The sequence below is a fragment of the Crocuta crocuta genome, unplaced genomic scaffold (assembly GCF_008692635.1).
Source record: "Crocuta crocuta isolate KB4526 unplaced genomic scaffold, BGI_CrCroc_1.0 scaffold408, whole genome shotgun sequence".
Taxonomy (NCBI): Eukaryota; Metazoa; Chordata; class Mammalia; order Carnivora; family Hyaenidae; genus Crocuta; species Crocuta crocuta.
Window position 1 is genome coordinate 170,850 of NW_027527444.1, and position 12,212 is coordinate 183,061.

The following is a 12,212-nucleotide window of genomic DNA, read 5'->3' on the forward strand; positions in this document are numbered from 1 at the left end:
GTTTGCAGCGGGAGCTGCCACCTCCAGCCCCACCAGCCGGCATCACCCGCTCCAAGTCCAAGCACGAACTGAAGCTTCTGGAGAAGATCCCCGAGAACGCCGAGGCCACGGTGGTCCTTGTGGGTATGTGGGCGAGTCTTGGGGGCGGGGGCGTCGGCGGCCACGCCTGCCTTGGTGCTGCCCTGGGGCTGGGGGCCGGGGGCGGGCTGTGCCCTCGCCTGCCCGTGATGGCACCGTGCCCTCAGGCTGCGTGGAGTTCCTCTCCCGCCCCACCATGGCCTTCGTGCGGCTGCGGGAGGCCGTGGAGCTGGACGCGGTGCTGGAGGTGCCCGTGCCCGTGCGCTTCCTCTTCCTGCTTCTGGGCCCGAGCAGCGCCAACATGGACTACCACGAGATCGGCCGCTCCATCTCCACCCTCATGTCGGACAAGGTCAGGCCCTCCCCGGCGCCCGGTGGTCTCCCCCAGCCCTGCTGCAGGCCCCTCGCCCGCACCCCCTGCCCTCACCGGCCCTCGCCTGCTTTGGTAGCAATTCCACGAGGCAGCCTACCTGGCCGACGAGCGGGAGGACCTGCTGACCGCCATCAACGCCTTCCTGGACTGCAGCGTGGTGCTGCCGCCCTCGGAGGTGCAGGGCGAGGAGCTGCTGCGGTCCGTCGCTCACTTCCAACGCCAGATGCTCAAGAAGCGGGAGGAGCAGGGCCGGCTGCTGCCCACGGGCACGGGACTGGAGCCCAAGTCGGCCCAGGATAAGGGTACGGGCCAGTGTGGGCCAGGGGCGAGGGCTCGGCGCACCGGTTGGGGTCCGCCTGTCCGCGGAGGAGCAGGGTGAGTGCAGAGGGGCTGTGGCGGGTGCCCTGACGGAGGCCTGGGCTGCAGCGCTCCTGCAGATGGTAGAGGCGGCGGGCGCAGTCGAAGACGATCCCCTCCGGCGGACGGGCCGGCCCTTCGGGGGCTTGATCCGGGACGTGCGGCGCCGCTATCCCCACTACCTGAGCGACTTCCGGGATGCCCTGGACCCCCAGTGCCTGGCTGCCGTCATCTTCATCTACTTCGCCGCCCTGTCCCCTGCCATCACCTTCGGGGGGCTGCTGGGTGAGGAGAGGCTTCTGGTGGGGGGCGGGGCACGCCCAGGGCCCTGGTGCCGGGTCCTGAGCTGCTCCCTGTGCCCCCCACCCCCCAGGAGAGAAAACTCAGGACCTGATCGGGGTGTCGGAGCTGATCATGTCCACGGCGCTCCAGGGTGTCATCTTCTGCCTGCTGGGGGCCCAGCCGCTGCTGGTGATCGGCTTCTCTGGGCCCCTGCTGGTGTTTGAGGAGGCCTTCTTCTCGGTAAGGGCCCCCAGGCTGCCCTGCCGCAGCTGCCCCTCCTGTCCCCCAACACGCCCACCTTGTTAGCCCCTGGGCTCTGGGCCTGACTGGATGCCCCCCGCCCCCCCAGTTCTGCAGCAGCAACAACCTAGAATACCTGGTGGGCCGTGTGTGGATCGGCTTCTGGCTGGTGTTTCTGGCCCTGCTCATGGTCGCCCTGGAGGGAAGCTTCCTTGTGCGCTTTGTCTCCCGGTTCACCCAGGAGATCTTTGCCTTCCTCATCTCCCTCATCTTCATCTATGAGACCTTCTACAAGCTGATCAAGGTGAGCAGGCCCTGCTGAGAACTGGGCCGGGAGGGGTGAGGCCTCGGGACGGGAGGGGCCCAGGGCGTGTCCTGCCCCTCTCTCGTTCTCGCTTCCGGGTGTGACGTTCCTGGCTGTCCTGAATCTCCCCTGGGCTGCTGTCCAAGGAGCCCACAGAGCACGGGCTGGTTCTTCCTCCTGGCCCCTCGCCACCTTCCCTGTGCGGATACACATACCAGGGCTGCAGATCAATCCTAAAGACTCGCATACTTTTAATAACAAAGGCGGTAACACGTCCTTTTGTTGAAGCCCCGAACTATCTGGAAGCGTAAGAGAGAAACGCCCCTGAGATGACAGACACAGTCCCAGTTTGGGCACCTGACCGCGCCTGTGTCGGGCCCGCCCCTGCGGTCCTCCGCACTCTCTCGCTGCCCGAGGTAGACGTGCCCCTCTCCCAGTGCCCCATTTCCCTCGCCCACAGCTGGCGACTTCAGCCATTTTCTTGATCAGCAGGACAAGCCCCGTGAGGCCAGGCGCGCCGTCCCCTCTCCCTCCTGCCCCGCTCAGCGTCCGTCTGGGCCCAGAAATCTCGCCAGTTCCACTGATGGAGTCTTTTGTCCTCTCCCCCAGATCTTCCAGGAACACCCCCTCCATGGCTGCTCGGTCTCCAACGGCTCTGAGGCCGACGGTGGCGAGAACACCACGTGGCACGGGGCGGGAGCCACGCTGGGGCCAGGGAACGGGAGCTTGCCTGTGCCGGCCGGGCAGGGGAGGCCCCGCGGCCAGCCCAACACGGCCCTGCTGTCGCTGGTGCTCATGGCTGGCACCTTCTTTATTGCCTTCTTCCTGCGCAAGTTCAAGAACAGCCGGTTTTTCCCTGGCCGGGTGTGTGGGCTGAAATGCCGGAGGGAGGTGGAAGTGGGGGGCCAGGAAGGGTGACCTCTGGGAGGCAGGGCTGGAGTGAGGCAGCGGGGAGGCTGCCTCTGAGCACAGTGCTTGCCCACAGGTGCGGCGGGTGATTGGGGACTTTGGGGTGCCCATCGCCATCCTCATCATGGTGCTCGTGGATTACAGTATTGAGGACACCTATACCCAGGTAAGGCGGAGCTGCCTGGCACTGGGCTCCGGGTGCTCCCCTCCGGCCCAGCCCCAGAACTGCCTGCCTCTCAGCTGGGCAGACACCAGGCCTCTTCCACAGCCTGCCCTTGGCCTTCGCCCCCTTCCCCCCACCCCGATTGCAGCTCAGGGCTCTCCGTCCAGTGTTCACTGACCCCCCCCGGCCCCACCCTCTATCCTGCAGAAGCTGAGCGTGCCTAGCGGATTCTCCGTGACAGCCCCAGAGAAGCGGGGCTGGGTCATCAACCCTCTGGGGGAGAACAGCTCCTTCCCCGTGTGGATGATGGTTGCCAGCCTCCTGCCTGCCATCCTGGTCTTTATTCTAATCTTCATGGAGACGCAGATCACCACGTGAGTGGGCCTGGCAGGGAAGGGTGCTCTGCAGACAGAAACCACGTCTTTCCCGGCGGGGCTGGAGTCCTAGCTTGGCCGGGACGTAACGGGTGCACTGGGTGAGGGCAGCCCAGGTTGCCAGGTTGGCCCCTAGAATTTCTCAGGCAGTGGAAAGTTCCAGCGGCGTTCGCTGCGCTGGGCGCAGTACAGACGGAAGCTGTCCTGAAGGGTGGGGAGGGCGGCCTCAGCTCCATGACAGAGGGCCCAGCAGCTTCCGGAACCAGACCGAGGCTACTGGCTGGATGCTCTGGAAAGACGCGGCTGTGCGGCAGGCCAGTCCCAGGGCATCAGTGAGTCCCCTGTCCCCAGGCTGATCATCTCTAAGAAGGAGCGCATGATGCAGAAGGGCTCCGGCTTCCACCTGGACCTGCTGCTCATCGTGGCCATGGGAGGCATCTGTGCCCTCTTCGGCCTGCCCTGGCTGGCCGCCGCCACCGTCCGCTCCGTCACCCACGCCAACGCGCTCACCGTCATGAGCAAGGCCGTGGCGCCTGGGGACAAGCCCAAGATCCAGGAGGTCAAGGAGCAGCGGGTGACGGGGCTGCTGGTCGCCCTGCTCGTGGGTACGTCCGCCTCCTGCCCCTGGCCTCCCCAGAGCGGTCTCCGAGGACGGGGAGCCCCGGTGCCAGCCGCCCCTCCCTCTCCTCCCCGCAGGCCTCTCCATCGTCATCGGGGACCTGCTCCGGCAGATCCCCTTGGCTGTGCTCTTTGGGATTTTCCTGTACATGGGAGTTACGTCCCTTAACGGGATCCAGTTCTACGAGCGGCTGCACCTGCTGCTCATGCCCCCCAAACACCATCCGGATGTTACCTACGTCAAGAAGGTAAGAGCTCACTTTGAAGAGCCCCGTGCCTCTGCCCCTCCTGGCCCGCGGGCGTCACCCCTCTGCGGCCCCCCCATCTGCCCACTTTGGCCAGCCACCAATTAGTCTGCGCAGACGCGCCTCTGGTAAGCACCCAGGAAGGCACAACCAGCCCCACCCCGTGGAGGGGAGAAAGGGTCATCTGTGTCCTGAACGTGGCGGGCCCTCCAAGGCACCGGCGCCCCCAGAGGCTGGGGAGGAGCCTGGGCTCACGCGTCGCCTCCTGCCTCACCCCCAGGTTCGGACCCTCCGTATGCACCTGTTCACAGCCCTGCAGCTGCTCTGCTTGGCCCTGCTCTGGGCGGTCATGTCCACGGCCGCCTCCCTGGCCTTCCCCTTCATCCTCATCCTCACAGTGCCGCTCCGCATGGTGGTGCTCACCCGCATCTTCACCGAGCGAGAGATGAAATGTGTAAGGCTTCCCGCCCCACCCCGCCAGCCCGCTGGTGTGCGTCAGCAGCTCTGGGGGCCCCTCCTGGGTTGAGGTCAGGATCAGACCTTCTGATTCCCTCCACGCCCACAGCTGGATGCTAACGAGGCGGAGCCAGTGTTCGACGAACGAGAGGGCGTGGACGAGTACAATGAGATGCCCATGCCTGTGTAACCGCTGCCTGGACCGACAGCCGAGGGACGGACGGACAGAGGGAACAGGGGCTGGGGGTGCTCTCCCCATCCCCTCCCTCGTTTTTATTTAAGTGAATAATTTAAAGTCCCCTTTCCATCCCCACTCCCCCCCACACAGTAAAGTGCTTCGGCCCCCACCTGTGCTTGGCCCTCTGTCTGTCTGGGGAGGGGGCACGGATGGAAAAGAGGCGGGAGCCCGGCCCGCTCCTGTCCCAGAAACAAGATGCAAGACGAGGAAGGAAAGGGATTTTAATGAGAAACCAAAACCGAGAAAGCCAAAGTGCAAATTGTCCACCCCCCCCATCGGAGGGTCATCCTGAGCCCCGTGTGTGCCCCTCACCCCCCCTCAGGCCCCCAGCGGAGGCCCAAGGCCTGGAGCTTCTGCCTCAGGTAGCTCTTGAGCTGTGGTAGGCCTCTCTGTGACTCCAGTTCCTCGAAGGGTAGCTGCGGGAGAGAGGGCGGCAGGTCACCCACAGGGCCCGGGGGCCGGACGGAGGGGAGGAAGGGCTGCGCAGAGCCAGGTCTCTCCTGGGGCGAGGCAGGGGTGAGGCAAGGGCCACGCTCACCGGCAGGAGCTGGTAGCCCATCAGGCCCAGGTGACGCTCCCGTAGGGCCCGCGAGCCCAGCAGCACTCGGCCGTCCCGGCAGAAGTGCCAGCGCTCTCGCAACATCAGCACCACCCTGGAGGGGGCGGACCACAGCTCAGGGTGCCGTCCCCAGAGGCAGGGGGGAGGCTCTTCCACCCTCCTCCCTTACCTCTGCGCAGGGTCATGCGTAGTGGGCTGCGAGGCAGCCTGACCCTGGGGACAGGTCCGGGGAGGGTACGGTAGGAAGGGGTCCTGGGTCCTCACGGGCAGCACGGCCCCAGAGCTGCTGACGCACAACAGGAAGTCTGGAGGGAGGAAGAGAAAGGGCCGCTGGCTTCTAGCCGCAGCTCCGCGGCCCTGCCCCGGTCACCCGCCCGCAGGTCACCTGTGCAGTAGCCGGGAGGCACGGTCAGATCCTGCCGGTATTTCTCCTCCCCCAGCAGCTGGCGCAGCCCCTCCGCCACTATATCCTTGTGACTGTGAGGGGAGGGGGAATACCGATGTGGAGAGGCTCAGGAGTATCCTCCTAGGTCGCTCCTGCATTCCTTCCCCACCCGGGGCAAATGCTGTCCACATCCCGAGGCCCGTTTCTTTCCCCTTCTGTGACCGCTGAGAGCGCACCAGCACCGCCAGCTCAGGGTCCCCCTGGCTCTTCTACCCTGTGCTGCTTGCGGACCCCTCCCCTCCCCTCCCCTGCCTTGCCCTCCCTTTCCCTCCCCCAGGCTGGCCCACCCACCTGTACTTGCAGCGGGCACGGTCAGTGATGAGTGGCTGGGGGAAGATGGGCACTTGCTGCCTTCGGGGAAGGCGGGGACCCCGGTATCCTGGAAGCTCCAGCTCCACGGCCGCATCCAGCAGGGAGAGGTAGCGCCGCACGATCAGGGCGTGGGGGGTGCCTGTGGGAAAGCAGGACAGAGGCTCGCTGGGCTGCGGACCCCCACCCCCACTCGCCCCTGCCCGCTGGCCCTTGGGGACCCAGCCAGCCCTCCTGTCTGCGCACCACTGATGTGGTTGATGAATCCTGGGGAAAAGACAAAGTGCAGGGCCCTGAAGGGCAGGCACCGCAGCTGGCACAGTGACATCAAGATGTTGACAGTGGCCAGGGGGGCCACCCCTGCTTCCCGAGCCAGGATCCTCTCCAGGCAGGGCATAAACTGCTGTTCCAGGGGCAAGTAGTTCAGCCGCCCAAAGGGCAGGACCAACTTCTGTACCACCTGTGAAGGAAGAGCAGCCCTTCACCCCACGCGAAACAGTTCTCCGACATCCGTCACAAGCTGAGCCTCAGGGAGGCTTGGCCTGCAAGCTTCCGTCTCTGTCAAGGCAGACCAATCCCTCTACCCCGACGTACACACCAGAAGTTCAACAGCATAACCAGTGTCTTGAGCCCCTTGGGATTAACCAAACCAGTGGAGGAGGCATCGCAGTGGGGGCTGGCCCTGGAGACTTAGAGGAATGGGCTCAACGAAGCTAAGACAGCGCCGCGTGCTCGGAGAACTGCAGAGAACCAGGCATACATGCTGGGTAGGCGCACCAGCCAGGAGGGTGTGAGCAAAGACGACACCCCGGGGGACAGAGCGGAGCGCCTGGCTGGTTGTCGGCAGCAGCCGGTCAAGCTGAGTGGGGGGCTGGGCACCGTGCCCGAGGAGGGCGAGGAGAGGAGCTCGGCGGGGCAGGGGGTAGTCCCACCTTGCTGCTGAGCTGCGTTTCCTGGACCACCAGGAAGTGGGCGATGGCTTCCAGAAGCTGGGGCTCCCGCAGCCGGTGGCGGGCCAGGTGCTGGGCCAGGAGCACCATCACGTGGGGAGTCAGGTCCTCTGGCCTGGCCTCTGTGGAGAACAGCCTATTAGGCTGGGCCCTCGGGCCCGTCTGGGCTACGCCGTTTAGCCCAGACCCCGCCACCTGCCTCCTCCTCGGCCCCTCCCCGCCACCTGCCTTTAGTCCCCTCCAGCACCTGCCAGGCTGCGGATAAGGTGCTGCCTCGGATGCCTCAGGAAGCGGGGGCAGCTCAGAGCGGCTTCCAACCTTTGCCCGCCGCGAAGGACAGGTTGCAGAGAGGGAGGTGGCTTCGGAGGGAGGCGGAACCTTCGCTCCTGCTCCAGGGCACACATCAAGGGCCCGTCTGATGGGAAGCCTGAGAGGGAGAGGGTCAGAGGAGGCAGTCCTGGTAACGAAGAGCTGCTCTCTTCCAGTCACGGGGTTCAGTGGGTGAATTTCAACCTTTCACGTCTCCGTGTCCTGGACTGGAAGGGTTGCTACAGTGTAAGTGGAAACACTGGAGAAAGGTGAAATGCCACGTGAACATAACGGTATCAGGACGGTCTGTGGGGAAGGCCTCATACAAAGATGGTGGGTAAGTCTCATCTCGTGCCAACGGTGACACGCTATCGTGGCTTTCTAGAGCACTCTATCAGAAGGCATCAGGGTTGGCACCCTAGCTAAGCTGGAACGAAGGCTGCTGGACTCCTGGTGTCTGCTGTGACGACGGGAGCAGCAGCAAGTGCGCCAGCGTATATGCGCCGTTCCCGGCAGAGCCTGAGAGCTGAATTCTGCCCGTGAGCTCGGGTCTTCTATGCTCTTTCTCTAGTCTTCCGTTAACACCCACCCACCCCCAGACGCCCTCCTCACCAAGTAAGACTGCAAGGTGCAGACACACGTGGATGGTGTGAATATCAAAGGAGGGGCAGTTTCGGATGATGAGCTGACTCAAGTCCTGTAGTGTGGCCTGCTCCACGGGAGGGGGCCGTGGCTGAGACCCCAAGAGCTGGCCCAGACGACGAAGTGCCACGGGGTAGTGATGGGCGCGCACCTTGGTGGGGTTCTGGCCCAGCCAGCGCAGCAGCTCCCCAGGGCTCCTCGCCTGTTCCAGGAGCCGCTGTAGCCCCTGCACAGGGCCGGCATGGAGGCCTCCTCCAGGAGGCCGGTCCCCCCACTTGCCGGGCCCCAGACAACAGGGCTGTACTGGCGGAAGCAGCAGCAGGCCAGAGAGCCGAGCAGCAGAGGCCTGGGCAGAGAGCAGGACTCGAAGCATGGAGTTTGGTGATGGAGACCCTGAGGGGCAGCCCAGAAAAGGGGGTGAGGTTTTCTCCAAAGGGGAGGAAAACCTGCTATCTAACTCCTTAACACCTCTCTCCCCATTCAGAGGGCCCTGGGGTCGGAGCAACCCGGACTCATGTTCACCCTTCCTTGTGAGCGCTCTGGTCTTCCCCACCCCGCCCCTCTCTGCCTCCTTCCGTCCTTTGAAACAGCACCTTCGGTGTACTCGGCACAGGGATATTTACAAAGCAAGTGCACACGCATTACGCATCTCCTCTGATCCTCCACACGCGCCTGTGAGGTGGCAGGCAGGGCTGGCACTACCTCGATTTCACAGGTGGAGAAACCAAGGCCCAGAGAGGAAAAGGAGTTAAGCCCGAGGTCACGAATCGGGTTAGTGGTCGCGCCCAGCCTGGAGCCCAGCTAGCCCCGTCGATCCACCCTCCCCACCACGTCCCCCTCCCGCAGGAGGCGGCAGCGGCAAGGAGAGTGGAACGCGGGTCTGCAGCCGGCGGTCCTGGGTTCCATGCTGGGCGCTCCAACTTACCAGCGGCATGACCTTGGACAAGTGGCTTCGTCTCTCAGCCCAAGCCTTCTCGCCCGTGAAACGAGGACCGCAGCCCACCTCGCAGGGCGCCCGTGGAGCCCGAGCGCGCAGCTTTGCAAAGGTGCGAAGTCGGCTGTGTCAGGGGCCCCCACACCCACCCGGGCCCGGGGACGCCAGCCGACCGTGGTCACGGTCGCCAACACCGACTCCCGCCGCCCGCCCGCAGCCCGTCCCGCAGGCGCCACCCCTACATGACTCCCCAGGCCCCGCGCAGGTCGCTCCCTCAGTCGGTCTCGGGGCCCGGGAGCCGGGCTCCCCCCGCGGCTTCCTCATCGGCGGGCCNACACACACACACACACAGAGTGAAAACTTCACAGTTCTTTAATCTGCACGTGTTCCAGAGAAGCCCTCTTCCCATCCCAGCTCCCCTTCACCAGCGCCCAGCAGTCCCTGGGTCCCCGAATCAGCCCACGGAGCTCTTGGGGACTAGAAGTGGCTGCGTCCCCGGGCAGAACACTAAGAAGGGCCCAGAGGTGTAGCCCGGCTCTGCCCAGGGCCAAGGCAGTGACAGCAGCTGCCTGACCCCGAAGAGCTGACTGTCAATGGGGGCTGAGAGCCAGCAGCCCCAGGAGGTGGCCCAGAGGCGTGGAGGTCGCAGGGAGGGGCCTCGGCCGACGCCCGGAGCGCTCTGCCGCGCAGCGCGGGGCTCCAGGGTAGCGGGAAGAGGCAGGCGGGAGAGGTGGGCCTGGGCAGACAACAGCTCCCGCTGTGTCGTGGGGAGCAAGGTCCGGAGCGGCCGGCGACACTGCCAAGAGCCCGTGGAGGCACTACGGGCGGTACATGGCAAAGGCCAGGAGGCTGAGGAGCAGGGTGAAGCCGGCCAGACCCAGAGTGGCGGTCAGGGGAAAGAAGGGCCGGTACTGGATCTGGCAGTACCAGAGCAGAAGCAGCAGCAAGAGCAGGAGAGGCAGCAGCAGGCTGCCGATTTCCAGCCCGGAGGGGCCTGGCTCGGACCCCGGTGGGCAAGGGGGATGTGGGGGACCCACGCGCGTGGACACGTGGCAGTGGAGAACGCAGTTGGGGGGGAGGTGAAGGCTGCCCAGGGTCTGGCTGTCGTCTCCTAGCAGCTGCCCTTGGTAGATGAGTCGCACCTGCTGTTCCCGGCCGGGAAACTGGGTCCTGAGGAGAGAGGGACCTGGGTAAGAGAGCAGGCCTCAGGCAGTCCTGGTCCCTTGCCCAGAACAACACTCCCACCCCTCACCTTTGCCTCCACCCGCCACCCAGCTGGTGGCCTCTAAGGGGGTCCCTTCCTGCTACGGGGGGAAGGATACAATGCGCGCCGTGGGGATCTCAGCTCCCCCCTCTGTAGAAAGAGGGGGACGTCTCAGATCTCCCTGGCGGCCTTTCTGGGTCTGTGATCATTCCCGCCCCCACTCTTTAGAGTTTTCTTTCCTGTCCTCACCCCAGCTTACCTTTTCAGGGAGCCAATGGTGTCGTGGGGCCAGGCCCTGGCCACCTGCTCTGAATCGTTGAGGAATTTCAGCCGGAGCACGAGGGGCTCCTGGGGAGAGTCTGGGGATGGCGACGTTGCCGAGAGCCCCGTGCCAGGCTCTGGCTGTGCAGCCTGACCTCTGTGTCTCAGGCTCGGAGTCTCGGCTCCTGGGGCCTCCCCTCTGATGCTGCCGGTGACCGCCATGGCTTCACTGGGCTGTGCTGGCGCTGGAGTCCCTGATGGCTGGGGCAGTGGGTCGGTGCCCTCCGCGGTGTGTGTTGAGACCCAGGCGAGAGCCAGCACCAGGAGGCAGGCAAGCACCGCGAAAAGGATGGTCACCTCATCACCCACCCCTTCAATCAAGGCCATGGCACCTGCCTTGCCTGCCACGCTACTGAGCTGGAGAGGCACAAAGAACCCATGAGGGGCCGGCTCGCTGGCCAACAGCCCTCCGAACTTCCACAGGCTCCTGACGCCGCCCCACCAAACTCTCCCACAGTCTTTGTCCCTCTCCCCGCTGGGCAAGCTCCACCCTAGGGCACAGGCTGCTCTGAAACCTGACGTCCCAAACTTGCCTCAAGCGCCCCTTCCCATCCCCAAATCCCAAGTCCTAACTTGTTCTAACCTGAGCTCTAGGCCTTCAACCAGCGCCTCTGTTCATCCAAACACTCTCCCGACTTAAGGGCCTTGAGGCCCTCGCCGAACTTCACCCCAAAGCTGACCTATTATTCATTCCATCTACTATCCCAGAGTTTACCTACTCCTTCGGCTATTTCACCCCAAAGCTTATCCACTCCTCCATCATCAAAGGTGCTTCAAGGGGATAGAAAATGGGCTTCTTTTCCCCGCCCCCAGCCCCGTTATCATTTAACCAAACGCCATCCGTGGCAGGGGACTGCTTCCCAAGGCTTCCCCACACCACACGTCAGTCTCCGCCCTTTGGCAATTCGGAGCTTCCAAGGGGTGCCATGCCCCGACCCAAATTGGCCCCTCCAGTCTACGGAAGGCCCACCCAGTGGCGGCCCGACTCCGCGCCTCTTCTGGAAGCCTCTCCAAACCCAGTCCGCAGGCGGACCCCGGATCCCGCCCAGGAATCCGAGGCTTCGCCCTCCCTACCCCCAGCTCTTCCATCACCCCTCCCATCTTCCCGCCCCCCGGAGCCGCGGTAGGGCACCGGCGAACCCGGGGCGGGACGAGCGGGGGCCAGCCGGGGCCCGGGGCGGCGGGGTGGGCGCGGTCAACGCGCAGGGACTCACCGCCCGGCTCCGCCAGCTCCATAGCGGACCCTCGGGCACTTCCGGGCGGGAGGCGCCGAGGTCGCGGACACCTGAAGGCACCCCCTCCTTCCCTGGCCCCGCTGCCCGAAGCACTGTGGGACTTGTAGTCCTGCGCGGTGCGCATTTCCCGCCCTCCGCCCTGCGGACCCACGTGCGGGCATCTGCAGGATAGTCCTGGTCCCCGCAAGACGCCGAGGGGCCCGCGGGGGCGGGCTTGCTGGTCCCCTGAGGTTGGGGCCACAGTAGGATCCGCCCCCTCCCCTGCTGGCATCCAGGGTATCTGTCACTCCAAAAACCAACGTCAGCTAGAGCACGTCAGAGCACCCGTGCTAACAACAGATGCAGTGTCTGGGGAGCTCGGGCAGCCCCTTTCCGGGTCTGCTCTTATGTCAGAGTGAACGCCAAAGCGCTGGGGCCCCCCTGAATCGACTCTGGCTCAGAGCCTAACACCGATGGGCTGTCTCATCAGGTTGGTCGAGGCGCCCCTCCCCAAGGCTGGCCAAGGTGGCTTGGGCTGTCTTGCTTCCCTCGCCCTTCCCTCCACCTTGTCCCTGTAAGACTACGCAAGAAGCACGGACCTTGGAGCCTGGCACAGATGCGGAGCTCTTAGCCTGTGTTTATCACCTGTATAACCTTGGGTGCGATATTGAATCTCTTTGAATCTTAA

The 12,212-nt window shown here is 64.8% G+C and overlaps 3 protein-coding genes across 5 annotated transcripts in view; 1 reads left to right on the plus strand and 2 right to left on the minus strand.

Annotated features, from left to right (window-relative positions):
* The window catches only part of SLC4A2 (solute carrier family 4 member 2), a 15,216-nt gene extending 10,470 nt beyond the window's left edge, over positions 1-4,746 (plus strand). The window contains 13 exon segments of the mRNA XM_077761059.1: positions 9-123; positions 246-430; positions 528-753; positions 878-1,093; positions 1,182-1,330; positions 1,440-1,634; positions 2,244-2,498; positions 2,620-2,709; positions 2,914-3,080; positions 3,432-3,685; positions 3,777-3,946; positions 4,224-4,397; positions 4,509-4,746. Of these exon segments, the coding sequence (XP_077617185.1) occupies positions 9-123; positions 246-430; positions 528-753; positions 878-1,093; positions 1,182-1,330; positions 1,440-1,634; positions 2,244-2,498; positions 2,620-2,709; positions 2,914-3,080; positions 3,432-3,685; positions 3,777-3,946; positions 4,224-4,397; positions 4,509-4,589 (2,277 nt within the window). The 3' untranslated portion in view covers positions 4,590-4,746.
* Positions 4,747-4,842: 96 nt separating this feature from the next.
* Positions 4,843-9,112, minus strand: FASTK (Fas activated serine/threonine kinase). 3 transcript variants are annotated; one of them, XM_077761082.1, is made up of 10 exons: positions 9,028-9,112; positions 7,822-8,244; positions 7,148-7,327; positions 6,883-7,022; positions 6,197-6,410; positions 5,933-6,092; positions 5,582-5,673; positions 5,366-5,501; positions 5,176-5,290; positions 4,843-5,053 (listed from the first exon to the last, which is right to left on the minus strand). In XM_077761082.1, exons 1-10 carry the CDS (start codon positions 9,107-9,109, stop codon positions 4,946-4,948), a joined length of 1,650 nt encoding a protein of 549 aa, XP_077617208.1. In that variant the 5' UTR covers positions 9,110-9,112; the 3' UTR covers positions 4,843-4,945. The 3 variants fall into 3 exon arrangements, with proteins under 3 accessions (XP_077617208.1, XP_077617216.1, XP_077617224.1); XM_077761090.1 differs by lacking the exon at positions 9,028-9,112 and adding an exon at positions 8,777-9,003; XM_077761098.1 differs by lacking the exon at positions 7,822-8,244.
* A 27-nt stretch (positions 9,113-9,139) lies between these two features.
* TMUB1 (transmembrane and ubiquitin like domain containing 1) lies at positions 9,140-11,631 on the minus strand. Its single transcript, XM_077761110.1, has 3 exons — positions 11,525-11,631; positions 10,249-10,667; positions 9,140-9,955 (listed from the first exon to the last, which is right to left on the minus strand). Exons 2-3 carry the CDS (start codon positions 10,635-10,637, stop codon positions 9,604-9,606), a joined length of 741 nt encoding a protein of 246 aa, XP_077617236.1. The 5' UTR covers positions 10,638-10,667; positions 11,525-11,631; the 3' UTR covers positions 9,140-9,603.
* Between the last annotated feature and the right edge of the window lie 581 nt (positions 11,632-12,212).